The sequence below is a fragment of the Andrographis paniculata genome, unplaced genomic scaffold (genome assembly GCF_009805555.1).
Source record: "Andrographis paniculata isolate CXL003 unplaced genomic scaffold, ASM980555v1 Contig55END, whole genome shotgun sequence".
Lineage (NCBI taxonomy): Eukaryota > Viridiplantae > Streptophyta > Magnoliopsida > Lamiales > Acanthaceae > Andrographis > Andrographis paniculata.
This window is the reverse complement of record NW_026137590.1, coordinates 635,837-658,081: the sequence shown is the minus strand read 5'-3', so window position 1 is coordinate 658,081 and position 22,245 is coordinate 635,837. Positions and strand designations below refer to the sequence as shown.

General features: G+C 33.3%; 1 protein-coding gene across 3 annotated transcripts; it reads right to left on the bottom strand.

Annotated features, from left to right (window-relative positions):
- Positions 1-355: 355 nt before the first annotated feature.
- On the bottom strand, positions 356-10,588 carry LOC127256298 (glutamate synthase 1 [NADH], chloroplastic). 3 transcript variants are annotated; one of them, XM_051282232.1, is made up of 23 exons: positions 10,469-10,588; positions 9,646-10,297; positions 9,420-9,539; positions 9,059-9,172; positions 8,822-8,974; positions 8,497-8,597; positions 8,327-8,423; positions 7,786-7,895; positions 7,544-7,647; positions 7,224-7,403; positions 6,805-7,148; positions 6,648-6,718; positions 6,081-6,550; positions 5,102-5,971; positions 4,846-5,000; positions 4,419-4,580; positions 2,712-4,304; positions 2,385-2,627; positions 2,028-2,296; positions 1,634-1,939; positions 1,274-1,541; positions 932-1,189; positions 356-849 (listed from the first exon to the last, which is right to left on the bottom strand). In XM_051282232.1, exons 2-23 carry the CDS (start codon positions 10,090-10,092, stop codon positions 586-588), a joined length of 6,699 nt encoding a protein of 2,232 aa, XP_051138189.1. In that variant the 5' UTR covers positions 10,093-10,297; positions 10,469-10,588; the 3' UTR covers positions 356-585. The 3 variants fall into 3 exon arrangements, with proteins under 3 accessions (XP_051138189.1, XP_051138191.1, XP_051138192.1); XM_051282234.1 differs by lacking the exons at positions 8,327-8,423; positions 8,497-8,597; positions 8,822-8,974; ... (2 more) ...; positions 9,646-10,297; positions 10,469-10,588 and adding an exon at positions 8,051-8,231; XM_051282235.1 differs by lacking the exons at positions 8,327-8,423; positions 8,497-8,597; positions 8,822-8,974; ... (2 more) ...; positions 9,646-10,297; positions 10,469-10,588 and adding an exon at positions 8,046-8,110.
- Between the last annotated feature and the right edge of the window lie 11,657 nt (positions 10,589-22,245).

The following is a 22,245-nucleotide window of genomic DNA, read 5'->3' as shown; positions in this document are numbered from 1 at the left end:
AGACAGCTATTTTTTCATAATAATATATGTATACTATATAAAAATATATTATATTCTAAAATTAATTATTGTTATTATAACATATATATATATATATTGTATTTATATTAACATTATACGATGCGCTGTTTTGGATATGAAATGCACCTAAGAACAACGACTGGTTGGCCCACGCCACTTGTGCTCGTTTTAGTATTATTTATTAATTAAACAAACATTTATTATTAAAATATAATTATATTATGTTATGTTAATGCTCCATTAAACTACTATTAAATATATATATATAGCATATCTGTCTTGTCTTAATTATTGACCGGATCAAATCATCACAAATATTAAACACAAATGAACACACGCTAAACACTGTACATTATTATTACTAGGTACCAACCACCATAGTCATTACCATTTACCAATATTTCTTATTTAGAACGAACAGAGAAAAAACAAATGCATAACGAAACAAATCCTAAATCCTCCTTCGTTCCCTCTCTCTTTCAACAAACAAACAAGTGAACACACAAGGCAAGGCAGCTAAAGCTAATTCAAATTCAGACAGAGCATACCTTCTTTAATTTCATTTCATGTCATCACTCTCTCCCTATTGCTGTCCTGTTGGCTCTCAACACATTCCGCCGCCGCATCACCGCCCTCCGCCGCCATCAGATACTTGTCGACTTGTGCCGCCGCCTGTCTTCCCTCTGATATCGCCCACACCACCAGCGATTGTCCCCTCCGGCAATCCCCCGCAGCAAACACCCCTTCCACATTCGTCGAGAATCGCCCGTACTCCGCCTTGAAGTTCGACCGCGCATCTTGCTCCAATCCCAGTTTCTCCGCCAGCGTCTGAATAATCGACAAAAAAAAAAAAAACACGTTACATCAACTATTTTATTGTAATTTTCTTTCATTGCATTGTATCGCTGACCTGTTCCGGGCCGAGGAATCCCATCGCCAGCAGCACCAGATCCGCCTCGATAATTTCCGCAGAACCTTCGACTTCCTTGAATTGGAATTTCCCGCTGGCATCCTTCTCCCAACTGACATGGACAACCTCGACCCCCTTGACGACGCCGTTCTCATCTCCTATGAAGCGCTTTGTCAGCACTTCGTACGATCTCGGATCCTTACCGAATTTGGTCGCAGCTTCTTGGTGTCCGTAGTCCACACGGAATACACGAGGCCACTGTCAAAACATTCGACGCATTTTTTTTATTGACGGGCATTTATTTCAACCGAGATATAAATAGCTCAAGAGCGCGAGTCGAACCTGAGGCCACGGGTTGTTGGGAGCTCTCGTCCGTGGCGGCTCGGGAAGAAGCTCGAGGTTTACGATGTTACTGCAGCCGTGTCTAATCGATGTGCCGATGCAGTCCGTGCCGGTGTCACCTCCGCCTATCACGACGACTTTCTTGCCCTTAGCCGAAATGTACTTACCGTCCTGAAGGTTGCTGTCGAGCAAACTTTTCGTGTTGGCGTGTAGGAATTCCATGGCGAAGTGGACTCCGGAGAGGTCTCGTCCCGGAACAGGGAGATCCCTACAAAATTAAAAGTTTTCGATTCGGCAAATTTCTCAACGAGTTTATTTATTTAGAATCGGAGATCGAGGGGAGGGGTTATTATAGCGCACCTCGGTTTTGTGGCGCCTACGGCCAAAACAATGGCATCGTGATCCTCACGAAGCTGATTGAGCGAATACGAAGGGTCTTTTCCAACGTTAGCATTGACGACAAATTTGACTCCTTCCTTTTCCATGAGGTCGACCCGTCTCTGCACTATATCGACTTTATCGGCCTTCATGTTTGGCACGCCGTACATCATTAGACCGCCAATTCTGTCGGCACGCTCAAACACTGTCACGGCATGACCCATTTTGTTTAGCTGATCGGCAGCAGCCAAGCCGGCAGGGCCACTTCCGATAACAGCGACACTTCTCCTGATAGAGAGACGAGACGGGATAAACCAACATTCATTTTGAAATTCACTTCATACACATCGGAAAATAAAATACAGTAAAAATTTACCCGGTTCTCTTGGCAGGGGGTCGTGGCACCATCCAGCCTTCCTCGAAAGCTTTATCAATGATGGAACACTCGATACTCTTGATAGAGACGGGATTTTCTATGATGCCGAGTACGCAAGAACCTTCACAAGGAGCAGGGCAAACGCGGCCTGTAAACTCAGGGAAGTTGTTCGTCTCCAAAAGTCTGTCCAACGCTTCGCGCCATCTGTTCTGATAAACCAACTCGTTGAATTCGGGTATCTTGTTCCCGAGAGGGCATCCCGAGTTCTCCTGCAAGGTTGCATTCTCTTTAAGCCGCATCTTTCGACAGAAAAGAGTAATAACACCTCGATAAATGCTCGACAAAAACTTTGCTTACCTGATGACAAAATGGCGTACCACAATCCATACACCGAGCAGACTGGGTTTTCAACAGTGGCCCAGGTTTAGACTCTTCCATAACTTCATTCCAGTCATTGATCCGAGCGTTTGGATCCCTGTATGAAACGCCTTCTCGCTCATAAGCTACGAAGCCCCGATGCTTGACAGCATCATCAACCTTGGAAGGTCTCTTTAATGGCTCATCTTGTGTAGGTCTCTTTACCTGCTCACCTTGTTCAACCTATTCATTCGGAAAATCCGGTTAGAAAATGTCACAGCACTATTTCCTATTGTAAAGTTCAATTGCGGAAGAAAGACGAATTACCCGAGTTGGATTGTTATTAGCAGTCGCAGCAGCCATTTTCTTGAGCTCTTCGAAAGCGTCCTTTTCCAATAACACTTCCTCTTCTTTCACATCCGCTTCTTTTGCGGCCTTTTTCGCGGCTGCTTCCACGGTTTTCTTGCTCGCCAGAATGCGCTTGTAGTCGCGAGGGAAGACCTTGATGAATCTTGGTAACAGAGAGTCAAAATCGGCGAGCACTTCTTTAGCTAGTAGGCTTCCCGTGTGGCGCTGATGCTGCTGAATCATCATTCGGAGCGTCATAATGTCATCCTCCTCTTCAACCGGATCAAGATCGACCAACTCCGCATTGCATCGCGATCGGAAAGTGGAATCAACATCAAGAACATAAGCAATGCCTCCACTCATCCCAGCTGCAAAGTTTCTTCCAGTCCTGCCAAGTACGACGACAGTTCCGCCAGTCATGTACTCGCATCCATGATCGCCCACACCTTCCACAACAGCTTTAGCCCCGGAATTACGAACTGCAAATCTTTCCGCAGCCATTCCGTTGAAATACGCCTCTCCGCTTGTGGACCCATAAAGTGCTACATTTCCAATGACAATGTTCTCTTTCGGATCAAATTTGCTGCCTCTAGGGGGGTAAACAATTATTTTACCTCCGGATAAACCTTTCCCAACATAATCGTTGCTGTCTCCTTCAAGCTCCAATGTGATGCCGGGGCACAGAAACGCGCCAAGGCTCTGTCCAGCACTTCCGCTGAGCTTTAAATGGATTGTGTCCGAAGGAAGTCCTGCCAGATGGTAGCGTTTCGTCACGTTGTGGCTTAACATAGTTCCAACAGCTCGATTTACATTGCAGATGAGCGATTCGATGTACACTGGAAGACCCTTATCCAAGGCAGGCTTAGCTAAAGATATCAGTTTGTTATCCAAAGCCATATCCAAACCGTGATCCTGTTTCTGCACACAGTATTGCGCAGCATTGGGTCTGATATCAGCAGCCGGTCGAAGCAATAGGGATAAATCAATGTGCTTGAGCTTCTCGTTATTATTGGCCACTTCATAATCCAGTTCAAGCATGTCTGACCTACCGACCATTTCGTTCAGTGTTCGAAACCCAAGTTGAGACATGATTTCCCTGACTTCTTCGGCCAACATGAAGAAGAAATTGATGACGTGCTCTGGCTCACCGGCAAATTTTGCCCTGAGAACTGGATCTTGAGTTGCAATACCAACAGGGCATGTATTTTTGTGACATTTCCGCATCATGATGCAGCCGAGTGTAATAAGAGGAGCAGTGCTAAAACCAAACTCCTCTGCACCAAGCAGAGCAGCAATGGCGACATCTCTTCCAGTTTTCAGTTGCCCATCAGTTTGAAGGACAGTCCGACCACGAAGATCATTAGCAACCAAGGTTTGGTGGGTCTCTGCAAGACCGAGCTCCCATGGAAGACCGGCATTCTTTATTCCAGTCCATCTTGCAGCTCCTGTACCTCCATCGTGACCAGAGATCAAGACATGATCGGCGTGACCCTTGACAACACCTGCAGCTATCACTCCAACGCCAGCTTCAGAAACCAATTTCACACTTACACGAGCATCCGGATTGGCATTCTACAAACAAGGAAGAAAACAATCAACTGCTAGCATAATACAAGAAGAACCATGATGCAAGATTAGTCACAACGGATAGCCACAGAATTCAACGGCAAGATGATGAACAACTACCTTGAGGTCGTGAATCAATTGTGCGAGATCTTCAATCGAATAGATGTCATGATGGGGAGGAGGACTAATGAGCCCCACTCCAGCTGTTGAATTCCTAGTCACAGCAATATCACCAATGACCTTGTGTCCTGGAAGTTCACCCCCTTCACCAGGTTTTGCTCCCTGTCGAATCAAAATTCCAATATTAGAAAGATTAACAAATACGTGCCAAAAGCATGTAAAATATACATTCTCACCAAATGTCAAATGTAGGTTACATTTAAGGATGCAAAGACACTATAAGGTGCTTTGCTGACACGGCATCATCTGTCCATGAATGCAAATCCATAAACAACAAGAACCTTTGTTTCAATGCAAGCATATGAAACAAGAGGGACAATACAGCACATACCATAAAATAGCATGTCGTAATAGAAAGGTGAAGTACCTGAGCCATTTTTATCTGTAACTCATCTGCATTTGTAAGATAATAGCTAGAAACTCCGAATCTTCCACTGGCAACCTGTTTAATAGCACTCCTCTTTGGATTTCTTGAACCATCAGGAAGAGGCTCCATGCGGGATGGTTGCTCGCCTCCCTCACCTATCCAAGGGGGAAAAGATCAAGAAAATTCAAATTTGAAAAAAAAATAAGGTGCTTCATTTGCCCTTACACAGAAAATTATAAGTAATAAATAAGCATACCAGTGTTTGACTTGCCCCCAATTTTGTTCATTGCCATGGCAAGAGTTGTATGTGCTTCCAGCGATATCGAACCATAACTCATGGCACCAGTACAAAAGCGTTTTACAATCTCACTTGCCGGTTCGACTTCATCCAAAGGAATCTTTACTTCAGCCTCTTTAAATCGCATTAGTCCTCTCAAGTTGCAGGACTTATTTAACTCCTGGATACGCTTAGAGTACTCTTTGTACGCTGCTACACTGTTGGATCTGGCAGCATCTTGTAACTTTGCAATGGCCAGGGGATCATTAAGATGGACTTCACCACCTTTTCTCCAGTGATACTCTCCAGGATTTGGGAGTGCAACAGCCTCGGCGCTACCAAGTGGCAAGGCACGGGTTGGGAAAGCCAGCTCATGCAGGTTAAATGCATCTTCTGCAAGATTTTCAAAAGTGGCACCCTCCACTCTACTCGGAGTTCCCTTGAAGCACCGCTCCATCACCTCTGAAGAAAGACCCACAGCCTCAAAGATCTGCGCTCCCTTGTACGATGCCAAAGTTGAGATACCCATTTTGGCAAGGACTTTCATCATTCCATAGTTGCTAGCTTTAAAATATTTTTTCACAAGCTCCTCCTTTGTGTGGAATTCACCTGCTGCTTTAGGTGGAATTTTTCCATCAACTTGCAATCTCCAAATGGCTTCAACTGCCAAATACGGGCAGATAGCATCCGCACCAAATCCTACAAGTGTACAGAAATGATGCACTTCACGAGGTTCCGCAGATTCAACAATCAGTGCAACACGAGTTCGCTCCAGATTATTCACAAGATGATGGTGTACAGCACCAACAGCCAGGAGGGAGCTGACTGCAACACGCTTTGACGAGAAGGCTACAGAAATATAGGATAAAACATTAGATTGATCAAGTATCATAGTTCCAAACATACAGTATCAAGGTAAATGCTGTTCTAATGATAGTTCCATGGTTCAGAATAATACCTCTATCAGAGAGCACTAGTGTAGTATAACCTTCCTGGATTGCATCATGTGCTTCATTACATATTCTGTCTAAAGTCTTCTCCAATCCCTTCCTACCAAGATCCTTTGAGTAGGTAATATCAACAACTTTGCTTCGCCAGCCCCGGTAGTTCATCTTTTTCATTGCTTCCATTTCTTCAATGGAGAGCAAAGGTCCTTTAAGTGACAACCGGTGGCACTGTTCTGCTGTGGTCTCTGTAAGATCTCCTTCCGGGCCAATCATGCATTCCATGGAAGTAACAATCTTCTCCCGTATAGGATCAATAGGAGGGTTTGTGACTTGAGCGAACAGCTGTTTGAAATATTCGAATGTTAGTTTTTCTCTGTTCGACATCACTGCCAGAGGAGCATCATTTCCCATCGAACCTAGGGCCTCCATGCCATCTTTTGCCATAGGGAGCAACAGCATCTCCAAGGACTCAACAGTGTAGCTGCACAGAAACAATAATTATTCTCTTGTTTGGTAACATTAAAAAATTAATAAATGTATATATATATATATATTGCATTTAGCATAAGAGTACATACCCAAATGCCTTTAATGGTGACAACAATCCATGAATTCCCATGTTCTCCATATTTTCATCTTCAGCAGATGCCTAAAAATCAGAATGCAATTACCCATGTTAGTCTGTGAAAATGAATAAAATCGTCAATAATGGAGAACTTGTGGCAATGTACTGACATCCAAAACACCGGCTATAGAAGGAGGTATCCTATCAGAATCCCTAACAGAGTCAACGATGTCTTTCAACTGGAGCTTTTGCCTCTGGAGCCACTCTTCATAGGGTCTTGCTAGTGAATATTGTTGCTTCAAGGCTTCGTCATCTACAACAACATGCTTCTCAAAGTCCACAAGAAGCATCATACCAGGATTTAATCTTCCTTTCCTGGATACATCTTCCGGGGGAACATCAACAACACCTACTTCGCTTGCCATGATAACCCTGCCACTGTGTGTTATGTAAAAGCGGCCAGGGCGTAATCCATTCCGATCCAATGTAGCTCCCAGGTATCGTCCATCGGTAACTGAAAATGGAACTAGCATAAGAAGATAGAAGTTTGCACAGTCACACAAAATTATCATCTTCTAGAAACACATACAGGATATAAGAGCAGGTCCATCCCATGGTTCCATCAGAGCAGAAAAATATTCATATAAAGCCTTTCGTTGAGGATCCATGTTCTTATCATTCTGCCACGCTTCTGGAATCATCATCATCATGGCTTCAGGGAGAGGTCTGCCAGCTCTAACTAATAGCTCAAGCACACCGTCAAATGCACCTAAACAAAAAACACAGCAAGCCCAATGAACACCAAATATATTTTTGACACTGCAGAGCATGGTGGTACATAGTCTCGAACCAGCACAATTTTACTCCCATCCAAACTAATTAAGCGAGCATTTATGGTAAGTGAAGAACCTGAATCAGACGAGCTGACATCCACAATTGGCAGCAGCTTCTTCATTTCGGCCTTAGAAAGGCCAAGTTTCTTGCATTTTAGGAGACCCTCTCGAGCCTTCATCCTAAAATTTCCAACCATATGCACATGAGGGGTTAAAGGCGTATACAAATTTAATAGAGAATTGTAAAATCTAAAAGGCTACTTAGATATCTAAAGAAATGAAAATACAAGCGACATTAAACTTAAGCAAGATACCTACCAATTGACGTTACCCCTTAGCGTATTTATTTCTCCATTATGCCCCAGCACACGCATGGGCTGAGCCCGATCCCAGCTAGGAAATGTGTTTGTCGAAAATCTGGAGTGGACCTAAACAAAGAATTCAGAGGAAGAAGATATCACTAAATGTGTATTCACAACTTAGACTGAAGTTTGTTTACAGGGCATCATACACCAAAGCCGTTACAAATCATATAGTGACCCGATAGATTAACTGGACAATCACGATCTCCAATTTACCGTACAATAGGATTTGGTCTTAAAATTGGTTTGTTAGGAGAACGCCAAGTTTCTGCAAACATTATTTATTTCATAATGAGGTTCCTTACCGACTCAACCAAAGAATCCAATCCAGCATCCAAATTCAAATAGTGATCAAGGGTATGGAAGAACTTAAGAGATCATACAGCAATGCTTCAGAAGTCATTCCTCAGCCTTGCATCATTCGTGATCCCATGCTGTTCGTTGCCGAAGTATGGAGTCAGCAGAGAAATTAAACAGAGAATGGATAAAACATTTACCAGGGCCATGTAGCTCGTAAACCTTTCATCACCAAGATCTGCAAAGTAGTACTCCTTCAATTGATTGGGCTTCAACTGACCCTTGTAGACAACAGTCCTGTGAAAAACCGTAAATAAAATTAAAAATTACACAATGACATCGACAGAACAGAGCCCGGGAGCAGACAAACCTTGATGAAAGCGAACAAATATAGAAGTCTTTCACTGCACCGTGCTGAAGGTTCAATGCAGCTCGGATAGCCACCATTGCTACCCTCCTTAAAATGTACATCTGCCAACAACATGCCAAATAAACTATTGAATAACTCTGCAATTTAGAATGATAATTTCAAAACCTGAAATCGTAAATACAACATGCCAAATAAACTATTGAATAACTCTGCAATTTAGAATGATAATTTCAAAACCTGAAATCGTAAATACAACATGCCAAATAAACTATTGAATAACTCTGCAATTTAGAATGATAATTTCAAAACCTGAAATTGTAAATACCTGTTGCTCTAAATCAGCCTTTGACCTCGGACTTGGTGTGAGAAACACTTGCTCAATGATTGGTTCTGTTTCAATGGCAGACTGTCCCAAACCTGAATTATCAGTAGGGACAGGACGCCATCCAAGAACTGTATGGCCAAGTGACTCAGCCACCTATAATTTCATCAGACCAACAAAACATGTGTCAGAAAATTAACCATAGCAGGAAAATCACAAAAGGTGTTGTCCTCCAATTACCTTAGCAAATACAGATTTACTCTGCTCCCTCCGAGACTCCGAAATCGGCAAGAAAAACATGCCGACTGCATACTCTCCGGGTGGGGGCAGCTCAAAACCAGACGCTTTAGCAGCCTGCAAACATTACCTCATAACCATCAACACCAAAATTCAAGATTCGATCGCACTATGCATTGTTAGAAGATGAACTGAGCTCGAATATGACTTAATCCATTTATCTCAACAAATCAGATTTCAACTTCCCTCCATCAAATCTTCATTCAAAATGTCAAATAAACATAAATTCAACTACAGAAACTAGAAGCATAACCATATATCATAATTTTCAAATTCCTTAGATCCAAAGAGTAGAAGAGTATACTTCTTTGAAAAAATCGTGCGGAAGGCCCACGAGTATTCCAGCTCCATCTCCAGTGTTTGTCTCACAACCACACGCCCCTCTGTGCGCCATGCGCACCAACATCTCTATAGCATCGGTAACCTGCTCATCCAAAACACGAATTATCAACAAATACATACATAAAAATAAAAAAAATTAAAAAAAAAAATTTGAAGTGTAAACAATTTGCAAGTGACCAGTACTGTACCGTTTTCCGGCTGCTCTCTCCAGAAAGCTCCGCCACAAACCCCACACCACACGAATCCTTGTCGTATGATGGGTCGTAAAGCCCTACCGGCTTCTCGGGGACCTGCGAGAAAGCATTCTTCACCACCGCCTTCAGCTTCGGAGCCCGGCCCGGCCCGTCCGTACGCCAGAAATGCAAACTCTGCAATCCCGAGGAGAAATCCGAGCCAGTAGCTGCACCAGCGCTCCGCAGCCTCGCGCCGTGAACAAATCTATTGTACAAGTTCACCTTCCTCGGCCTACCCACAAATCCCCGAGAAACCCCAGCCTTACCGCTTAAAGCCGACACAGCATTCAGCTGGTGGCTCCGGGCGCATTTCGGCTTCACCAAACCTCCAACGCCACCGCCACCACCACAGCCGCTGCCGCTGCCTTTAACCTGAATCCCCGATCCAGAAACCGCCGACATATTTCTCTTAACCCCAAATTACCGAAACGGAACGGACTGTAACTTCTCTCAGCTTCTTTTCTTCAAAATTGATATTAATATTTTAGTCAAACAAACACACGAACGTAACCCGTCAGATCTCGGTGAAACTTGAGGAGGTTCAAGCAGTTAGAACCACTGATCTTCAGGAACTGAACGAGCGATCCGAATTTAAACGATCCTGAATCTGAAAAAACGAAGATATAAAAAATTAAATAGCATAAAACCTCACAGAAACAGTCCTTAATATCAACGACGGCGAAGAACACAAGAGCTTCAAAAATCCGTTCTCACATACGGCAAATTAGGGAAAAAAACAGATAAGGATGGCGTGGCTAGGGTTGACAGAGATGCTTACTGAGAAGAACGAAATGAAGAGGAAACCCGCCGCCGTTTGTGGTGGAGGAGTGTGCAAACCGCGATGCCTCGCCGCGCCGATTGGTGTGTCGATTTATAGAATGGGCAAGACTTCTCAAACTGTGTTCTATCATAAATAAATAAATAAAATAAAATAAATAAATATATTTTTTCCACTTATAATGTTCACATTGCGGTTATGGTTACCGTTGGTTACTGTTCCGCATCTCATTTTACTTTTTTATTTTAAAAATAATTATATTTTAAATTTTTTAATTTATAATTCTTTTAAATATAAATAGTTTAATTAAAATTTTAACATTAGTAATTATTTTTATTAATATATTATTTAATAATTATAATTATTTTAAATTATTGTGTCTACGGTAACGGAATCTTAACCGAACATGTTAGGTGTGACTTAGGTGTGACGGAGAGAATAGTATCTATGAAGATGTTTGTTATATTTAATTTTTTAGTTTACAATATTTTTTAGATAAAAAAATTATATCAATAAAATAAAAAATAATATTTTATATTGAATATTAATTTTTTTTATAATAAAACTCATTCTTGGCTAATGTTCGGACATGAAAAGTAAAAAATAATGATCCGTCCTTCCACATATGGTAAAATATTGAGTTTCGGCAATTTAGGTAGGCAATATTAAATATAATAAATTAAAAATTAAGTAGTGTACTAAAAAAAGATGTATATATTTTCTTGGCAGCGGCTACAAAATTTAAAATTCAGCATTTGTGCTAAACAATATATCGTGTCTATTAGACAACACATAATATTACTACAAACAGCACATTGTATATATTAATATAATACAAATACAATACATAAACAAAACACACATGTTATAGTCTCAATAACACACAATATTATTATAGACAACACATTACATGTGTTAATATAATACAAATACAGCATATGAACTAACAAAATATGCTATAGTCTCGTAAAATACACACAACAGTTAATTTTAGTACATGACATACTTGTATACAACACACTTATTATTATTAAAAAAAACACTACATACCTTTATTATACACAGTATGTATGTGTTGTATGCAATAGCAATGTGTGTCGTTTGTATATATAACGAGCGTTGATGTGAAAAATCAACATATTGCTGATATAATCATCCCATTTTTTATTATTTGAGTGATATAATGATAGGAGATATAATTAATTATTTATTTAAAAAATATTATAGAATGTGTAGATAGATAAAGTAAATAAAAAATAAATATACAATTTTTTCATCACATTACTTCATTCTCAATTTACTTTATTTAATATTATTATCCATTTAAATTTTCATGCTGAAAATTAAATATTGCACAATATGTTGGACAGGTTGGGTATATTATTACGACAACAAAAGAAATTCACAACATATCATTCATTTATTGTTTGGTTTACATTTTTAATTTTTACATTATTGTTATTCACCTCTCACAAAATGTTCATAATTTGTTCATCCAATTAATTTTTGTTTGCGATATATTCTTAATATATACTCTATCTGTCCACTTACAAAGTTTATATTTACTTTTGGCAGTGAGTAGTTAAAAATAGTGTAATGACATTTTTGCTCTTATTTTTTTTTTTTTTTGTAAAAGTAATGATGTGATGTATAGTAAAAGTATTTGTGGAAAAAAACAGGGTATTTTATGAAATATTAATTTTGTAATTGAACGTCCCAAAATAAAAATATGTAAACATTCTAGATGGACGAAAAAAGTATAATACATTTCATATATTTTTACAAAAATATTAATATTAAATACAAAAACTATTATTTATACCATCACCAGAATATATGTCATGTTCCGTTATTAAAAATATACTATGTATTTTTTATTTTATGCTAAATGTGTACTGTGTAAATCTCGGACAAATTAGGCCTGGTGATCTGGAAGCGTCGGAATTTGAACCATGACCTCACGGATATAAGTCTATTTCACACCATTATGTCATCCATTAATAGGCTATAAAATCAATTTAATTAAGTACGTGATACATATCATAAATCACTAGGATTCATTCAAAATTTATTTACTCTATCTATCTCTTAAAAAAAATATTTTAATTTACACTTAAAACTCCACTTCTATTATAAAATTAGTTAATATTAATTATAAATAAATAAGCATATTTTTAATTATTTGTATTATATGAATATATTATTTTTTTTACAAAATAATTTTCATATTGCACATATTTTTTTTCTTACTATATAATTTTAAAAATATTTAAATAAATATTCTTAAGATTTTTAATTATATATATATTAAATTTATTTTAAAATTATCAATATTATAAATTATAAAAATAATAAAATAATATTATATCACTAATTAAAATAGTTGAAAAAAATAACTTATTTTTCAATTTACTATAAAATTTTTAAAAACTTATTTCTGACAAAGTAAGTATTAAAAAAAAATACTTTATCCCTCCTATTTATACTTACAGTGTTCATTTTTGTTTGTTCCATTTATTCTGTCATTTTTTTAAAAAAAAATTATATATATTTTAATCTCATTTAAAATTTTATAATTTATAAATTTATAATTTATAATTTCTTTTAATTTTAATTAAATTATTTAAATTTTAATCTAAAATTATTTTAATATACAGTCAATTTTTTTACTAATATATTTTAATTATTTACTCATTCTAATTTCCATATCTACCATAAAAAGAACAGTAGTCGGGAAGGATGAAGTTTTATCTACTTATCAAATCAATAATTAATAAATTTTAAAAAATAATGACATTAATAGACAGGCAAAAAGACAACATCGAAACAAACAGTCAGACTCACCAGTTTAATGCGAAGTGACACGTGGCGGCCGAGCTATGCGGCACGCGACAACCGCTCGTGGTGGGGCCCACTATGTGGCTGACGTAATGAGGGCAAACTCGTCTTTTCAACCGAATGCCGTCAAGCCGCCTCCAGGTTCGGAGCCGAACTTAACCGCTTCGTGCCGGGTAAAACCTCGAACCAGCTGAAAGGTCCCTGGATCAGAGGTCCAGAACAAATAATTACGCCCACGTTATTGAAAATTTTCTATGGGAGCCCCCGGAGTCCCGACCGTGGTCCACTGTTTTGCCCTAACAACCCAGTCAAAACGACGAGTGAAGTATTTTTATTACAGACAGGCAGAAGAATTCTAACAAACAGAAAAAATATCTGTAAAAAAAATAATTAATTAAAACTAATAATTTGGTCAACCAAACAAAATCATCAAACCCGAAACAACGACATATACCAAATTGTTAACCGATGGTGCACAGGACGACGTCGTCTTTGAGTTTCAATTAGAGTGACGTAAGGCATGACGACATACATACATCGCACTTACCCATTCGGGGAAATTAATAATTTTGAAAGACGCGGCTATATGTAACTGTAACTGTAACCGTCCGGCGATTTCAGCCTAAAGTTGTCGTGCTTGCATATATATATTATTTTTATTTTTTAATTTGTGTTTTTATATTTTACTTATATAAAAATGTATTTTTTTAATATCGATTAAAAATATTTTATTTCTTTACTAAAATTTTGGATTTGATTGCCGACATTCTTTTCCATATCACTATCAATATATGTATTTATTTTCCTTTTTACAAAAATCAATATTAGTATAAAATATTAATATTTTTTATATTAATTATACAAATATATGAAAAAATAAAATAAAATAAATTGCATCAAACCTACCTTCACTTTCATAAATCGGGCAAAATCTTTTATATTTCTAAAATTGCGTCGAATTCTTTTGTAATTTCATAAACTGTGCGACTGACCACTTGGCTGTCATTTTTTAAGGATATTTGAACTAAATGCTATTCAAACTGTGAATGAATTTTGGAATCTTAATTTCTAAACTCTAAAATTACAAATATATTCAATTTTCTTTATCTTTAGTCTCATAAAATAGTAAATATACTAAAAATAGTTATTTTTCTCAGGTTTTAAGAGTTTATTTTTATTGTTTTTTTACGTTAAATATAAGAAAAATAAATATATTTGTAATTTTAGGAGTTTAGAAATTGAGATTTTAAAATTTATTTGCAGTTGAGGCGCATTTAGGTCAAATACCATTAAATAAATACCATCGGGGTTAGATGCATAATTTATAAAATAACGAGGTAGTTTGACGCAGTTTTAGAAGAACGGAAGATTTGACACAATTTTGTGAATATTTGACACAATTTCGTGAAATCACGTATAAATTTTGTACAATTTAATCAAAAAAAACTTAGAATAAAAACAGTAAACAAACAGACTCTATATTTCTTTCCTTGTTTAATAAAATATTTTTTATTTTAGTAGATTTCAAAATAAAATATTTATTAATTATACTGTATATATTAAAAATATTCTTATAATTTGTAATATATAATTCACAGGACACGTTAACATAATTCAAATAAAATATATAAATTTATAATGCATATTGTATTAATTTAAACAATATACTATAAGTCAACTTTCACTTCGTATGTGTATTTGTTGGGGGTTTGGATTTTGAATTGGGATTTGAATAGTAAAAATTTTGAATTTGAATAGTTATATGATGTGATATAAATAGGTGTTGATGTGATGTTTTGAATGTAAAATTGATTTTTAGTATAATATAAAAAATAAAAAATATATGTTTGATTTGATATTTTTTTGGAGAAAAAATATGATGAATAGTGGAAATTTAATCCAATCCCCCGAACAAATACACCAGCACCTTAACATTCCTTACATATACTTTCTTCTTTCAATTTTATATTTATTTATTTATTTTTGTATGGTCTTTCAAAAGGTATGATTTTGATAATTTATTTGATAAATAATTGTAGAAAAAAAATTGTGTAATTACAAATACTTTACTTTCTGAAAAAGATCCAAATTTAAAATAATAATAATAAAATATAACATATATATAATTATGTTTATATTTGTGTTTGTTTTGTATTTTTCATAAATGATTTTTTTGTATCAAAAGTTGTGTCAATAATATAAAAATAATACTCTCTCTGTCCAACTAGAAAATATACATATTTCTATTCTGGGACGTCCAATTACAAAATAAACAGTTTATTAAATATCTTATTTTTTTACACAAACACGCTTACGTTACATCACATCATTACTTTTACACCAAAAAGTAAAAGACAAAAGTGTCAGTACACTACTTTTAACTACTCACTATAATTAAAATATTATTATTTCTTAAACACCGCGCCAAAAATAATTGTATACTTTATGAGTAGACGGATGGAGTATTTGTATTAATTTGTTAACTTTTTTTTGTTGTTAAATAAAATAATATATATATGTTATATATGTGTATAATTCATTATATATGTATATTATATTATTTAATAATATCAATGGAAGAATAAAAAATAGTTAGGTAAACACACACATGATAACCAATTTTATATGAAGTAATTTCTGCATTCGCTTTCAAAACCAAAATGATTTTTATTCCATTTTAGTTTGTTGTTATTGTGACTATATATAATTTTTACATTTTAAAAAAATAAAAAATATTACGTTCAAAACTTTATATTTTATGTAAAATATTAAATTCTACTATTATTTCAAAATTTTAAGTTCTATTTATATATATAAAGTTTTTAAATTGAAGCTATTCATCAACAATTAATGTATTTTTTAAAGAAATTATGTATGATATACTAATTTCATCTCATATAATTCAAACTCCAAAAATCTCTATTTCAAACCTCCTGACACCTCAGGTCACTTGTCACACACGGTTCGTTTAGTGTGACTTTCCTGTCGGGCCTAGTTTGCGGGGTATTAGATTCGGCCGGGGGTTTACCCAGTGCGCACTTTCGGGTAGCGGCTGCGGGTTCTTATATCATAAAAAAAATATATATATATTTTTCAACTAACCCTGAAACACAAACAAATTTTACCACAAGTAATAATTGATCTTTTTATTTTACCTTTCAATGACCTCGGGTTTGTTCAATGCAACAATTTTTTGGTAATACAATTCTTTGTAAATATTATTTAAAAATATAATAGACACATATATACATTAGCACAATATAATATATATTACTTACTCACAAAAAATTAATAATTCAATATAAAATATTATTTTTAATAGACACATATATACATTAGCACAATATAATATATATTACTTACTCACAAAAAATTAATAATTCAATATAAAATATTATTTTTTTATATTATCGATACGATTTTCATATTTAACATAAAAAAAAAATATCCATATAAAGATACAAAATGAACAAAATCCTAGTTTGTTTTATTTGGATTTCTGTTAGTAATTTGAATTTATGTAGTAATAATATGATATATTTTTTTATAATATATATTTCAATAAAAAATAATTATAAGAGTGATTATTGAGAATAATAAAAACTTTAAGGAAACACACAATCTTTCATTGTACATTATCTTGATTTTATGGCATTATTTATCAAGTCATACAAAATGATTGACTTATTTATTTTAAATATAATTGCATTAGATAATTTTTTATTCAAAATATACTAATAATAATAATAATAATAATAATAATAATAATAATAATAATAATAATAAAGTAAAGTGGTGGAATAAAAGTTGATGGTTGAGAAAAAGAATTTGTTTGATTAAAGAACAACAAAAGAATAATAATAATAATAATAATAATAATAATAATAATAATAATAAATATTATCACAAAAAAAAAGCACAAAATCCCTTTTATTATAACACGTGGTTTAAATTTTATACACTAATTATTTAATTTTGGAATCTTTCTTTTAATTTTAGTCTTTAAAATTGTTGGCAGAGAATCATATAATTTAATGTTAGAGAATCAATTTCAATAATATTTCATTCGTCCCATAACAAAGTATTCATTTTTCTATTTTAGTCCGTCCCAAAGCATCCATTTCATTTTTATAGTAGTACTATCAACCGAACATTACAAATACCTTTACAACTTACAATATATTACACAAATATCATTACCTTTATATCACACGTACTAACAAGGTTATTTTAGTCATTTTTATTTTATTCTACTATATCTCAATATAATATTAATATTTCTAAAACTACATGAAAAAACAAATGAATATTTCTTTATAGGTATTTAAAATATATAACTACTGATATTATTATAAACAATAGGTTTGTATTTTTAAATAAGAACAATTTTTTCATGAATATTATTATTAAAAAATACAATACATACATTATCACCATATAATATATATTTTATTTATTCATGAAAAATTAACCATTTTATTAATACATAAGTACTTTTATGTTACAAATACAATTGACAGTTATCCATATTTAACATAAAAAAAATACATTAATAAAAAAACATAAAGTAAGCAAACCCAATATATATATATATTATTTAAAAAAAAAGAATATTATTAATGTATAATAGAAATTTAAACTAAATCAATAAATAATAATTTTTATTAATGATCATTTTATTAAATTGAGTAATGATCATTTTATTAAATTGTGTTAGGTGAGATCTAACACTCCAACACCTACCGCAGCAATGCATTTAACGTGTTAGGGGTAGGAAATTACATATTTAACCCTGCAACTTATTTCCGAGCCTCCGTACAAACCTGAGGTTAGGTTACTTTATTCACGTAAATATTTTATTCTAAAAATGATCACATTACTAATTACTGTTAGCTTTGGAAGTATATATGTTACACATGATACTTGCATTAAAAATATATGTAAAAAAATTATTATAATTATTTATGCTCTATATATTTAATTGTAAAAAAAAAAAAAAGGAAGAAAAATGATTGGCCATTGCAGCAATGGTGTGGCTAACCAAAACACAACTTGTCTACTCAGTCCTTTCTGCTCCCAAAGGGTCAGAAATAAATAATCAATAATTCCCTTCAATAGAAATATATATAATTATAAATAAAGAATATTAAATAAATAGTCGAGTATTTCTTATTCCTTAATTTAAAAAATTAAAATAAATTAAGAATTTTTAACAATTACGACTTTGTTTATATTTACAATTTTAAAAAATTTAATACTATTTATTAATATGATTCCTCCGTCTACTCACAATGTAAATATATATATTTTTTAACATATATTTTTATAATATTGTGTAAAATATACATATATTTTTTATTTAAGTAAAAATCACAATCACGAAAAAATGAATAAAATACATTAAAGATGAATATATTAAAATGGTAAAATAGATGCATTAAGTGTAGATCGAGAGAGTATATTTTTTAAAATCATACTCAAATATTTATTCTCTCCGTCTGTGTTACTGTGTCCATTTTATTGTACATACAATGTTGAGGTATTTTAAATATTCAGTTTTATATTTATATGTAGATTGATCTTATTCATACATTAGATTACTTAGATTTGAGTATATCGAGTCTATTTTGTATTGTCTATATATAGATTCCTTATTTTGATAATCAATAAGACAATCTCATTATTTTCCCCCAAAATTTCTAACATAGTATCAGCCTATTTCCTATTTTTCTCATGCCGCAGATATAGCCTACCAACCCGTATTTCTCCGGGTACATTCAACCTGGATTGTACCCAGAGGTCTTGTGATTTTGAGTTAATGCTTTTGCAAGTTGTCTTTTTGCAAATTTGTCTCGTCTCGTCTCCGATCTGACATATGTCTGCTGCTTGTCTGTTGCCTGTGTGCAATATGAAATCTTCGCTGTTTGTCTGTTGCCTACGAGTGATCTGAAACGATTTGCCATATGTCCGTTGTTGTTTGTTGCTGCGTGCGATTTGCCATCTATTGTTGTGTGCGATCTTCCATTTGTCATTGACTGTCTGTTGCTGCGTGCGATCTGTCATTTGTCGTTGCCTGTCTGTTGCCTGCGTGCGATCTGCCATCTTTCATTGTTTATTTGTTGGCGAAAATCTGTCTATGATCTGCCATCTGTTTGTTATTTATCTGTTGCATGCATGAGATCTGATCTGTCCGATGTTTGCGATTTGTCTGTTTTCGGCTCCAATGGTCATATCGTTTTCGGCTTCGGTGGAGAGTCATCTTGTTTTCGACGGCTCCGGTAGAGTCATGTTGTTTTCGGCTCCGGTGGAGTCATCTCATTTTTTGCTTCGGTGGAGAGTCATCTCATTTTTTACTCATGTGGGTAGAGAGTTAACTGCTAATTTTATTAATGTTTTCTTTTTGCGTTTATATTCAAATTTCTCATCAAACACAAGTTGGTTTCTGTTATACCACTTGAGTTTGAGGGAGAATGTTGAGATATTTTACATATTCAGTTTTATATTTATACGTAGATTTGATCTTATTCATATATTAGATTACTTAGATTTGAGTTTATCGACTTTATTTTGTATTGTCTATACACATAGACTCCTTATTTTGATAATCAATAAGACAATATCATAATTTTTCCCCAAAATTTATAAGAATGTAAAAGATGTATAATTAGTAAATATTTAAAAATGTATGAGTGTAAATAAAAATAATTTTAAATTAAAATTAAAATAACTAATTAGTTAAATTAAAATAAAAATATTTAAAATAAAATTAAAATATATAATTTTTTTTAAATGTCAGAATAAGTGAAATAAACAAAAATAAAAAAATGGTCGGTGATGAAATAAGTATTTTTATTTTTTTTTATAAAATTTATATTGTATATTTAAGTTGTTATTATTTAAAAAAAAAAATTAAGTCAAAGGGATCTTAAAATTAAATATGACAGAGCAATGATTGAAGGTGAGGAAGGGCACATGCACAGTGACAATTGATCTCTTTGACACTGACCCTAAACCTTTCATGCACTTTTCTGGCTACAACTTCAAAGAATATTCAACTTTATTTAATTTTTTTTTTTTTTAGAATAACGTATGAACCGCAGCTGCTATCCGAAAATGCATATTGGGTAAATTTTCGATCGAATCTAATATTTAGCAAATCAAGTCCGACGGGAAATTAATGTGTGTACGATATGTTTTAAATCTTTTTTCTTTTTTAGTATTATACTCCCTCTTCTTATAAGACTAAGTGGGATTTTTAAAATTTTATAATAAATTAAAAAATAATAGTAATATTTTATTAATTGGTAGAAGTGTGTAAGAATTTTTGATATTTTTGTCATTTGATTTAGATATAAAATAATTATATGTGTAATAGAATCTTTATAATTTAAATAAAAATTAAAAGGTATTTTAGTATTAACAATTGATTATTTGTTCTAAAATAAAAAAATGATATTTTAAAATGAAACGAACGAAAATGGTAAAAATGATATTTGAATTTAGACAGAAAGAATATATTTTATGCTAATTATATCAATTTTTTGAAATATATTGTATTTAATATATATTGTGCAAAATATTTCAAATAAATCAAAACACTTTAAGTATGCTAGATTTGATATTATAAAATTCAGCGTAATAACAATCAGTTATTTGTACGTGGTCTAAGGACAAAATATGTCTTATTATTTATATAGGAATTAATGATAAAAAATAATATTGATGGATTACAAGTTGGTGAGTTGCCTTGAGTTGCCTTTTGGGTTGAAGTATATGTTTCAAACTTTTGTACGTGGTTAAATAATTACACTTATTATATTGATATATATATATATATATAGAGAGAGAGAGAGAGAGAGAGAGAGAGAATTATTGACATTGTTCATCTAATGTTATTAATTTATAAATAAACATCAAATAGTATAAGTTTATATGAATTAAGATGATACTCAGTGTGTTTGTTTGAAGAATTTGTGTAGATTTTCACTGTTAATTTTAATTTTTTTCTCAAAAAAATATCAAATTAAACACCTATTTTTTATTTTTTATATTATATTAAAAATCAATTTTATATTCAAATTCAACTATTGTTAGTATTTAAATCTCAACTCAAAATTTAAACCCCCAAACAAACACACCAATCAATTTGGTATGTCATCTTCACCTTGTTTAGTTTACCGTGCTTTTTACTTTTTTGTTGATTATTAAAATGATTAGCTGATACTTATGCATTACTATAATACTATTAATTAATTATTAGATTTAAATTTGTGCTATTACCTCCGTTTCAATTTCAATTTATGTTGCGGCACTATTTTTCAAGTCATATAATTTTGATATATATATATGTTTTTGGACTATCTTGTTTTTATTTTTTTGTTTATAGTAATTTTATAAATTGTATTGATAAATATGAAAGAAGAAAAAACTTTGTACAAAGTAGTAAAATTATAAGTATTTTAGAACATCTTCAAATATAACTCGTGCCGACAACAGGAATGGAAGGAGTATATTTTACATTTGTTGTCATTTTCTTTTGAATAGTTTAATATACTTCTTCGTTTTTTGTTTTTTTTTTTTGAGTTTTACTTGTGTATATTTTATAGATACATAGTATAATAATATAATATAATGTCTATTTTACTTTTGAAAAGTAAGGTGAAAAGTAAAAAATAGAGATATTTTGACTGAACAATTAAAAAAATGCATAAGGATTTAACAAATCTCTATAAGGAGTGGGATATAATCCCAAAGTACTTCAAAGACTCAACTAGAGTGTAATTAAGAAGTAGATTGATTATCTGGGGAGCAAGTCAACGCTCTGTAGACGATTAGGGTATTTCAGAACCCATTTTTTAAAAACCCTAAATCTAGAGTCCTACACCTGAAAATTGAATTCAATTTTTCCGAATGGGTTCAATAATAGTATAATTATAATA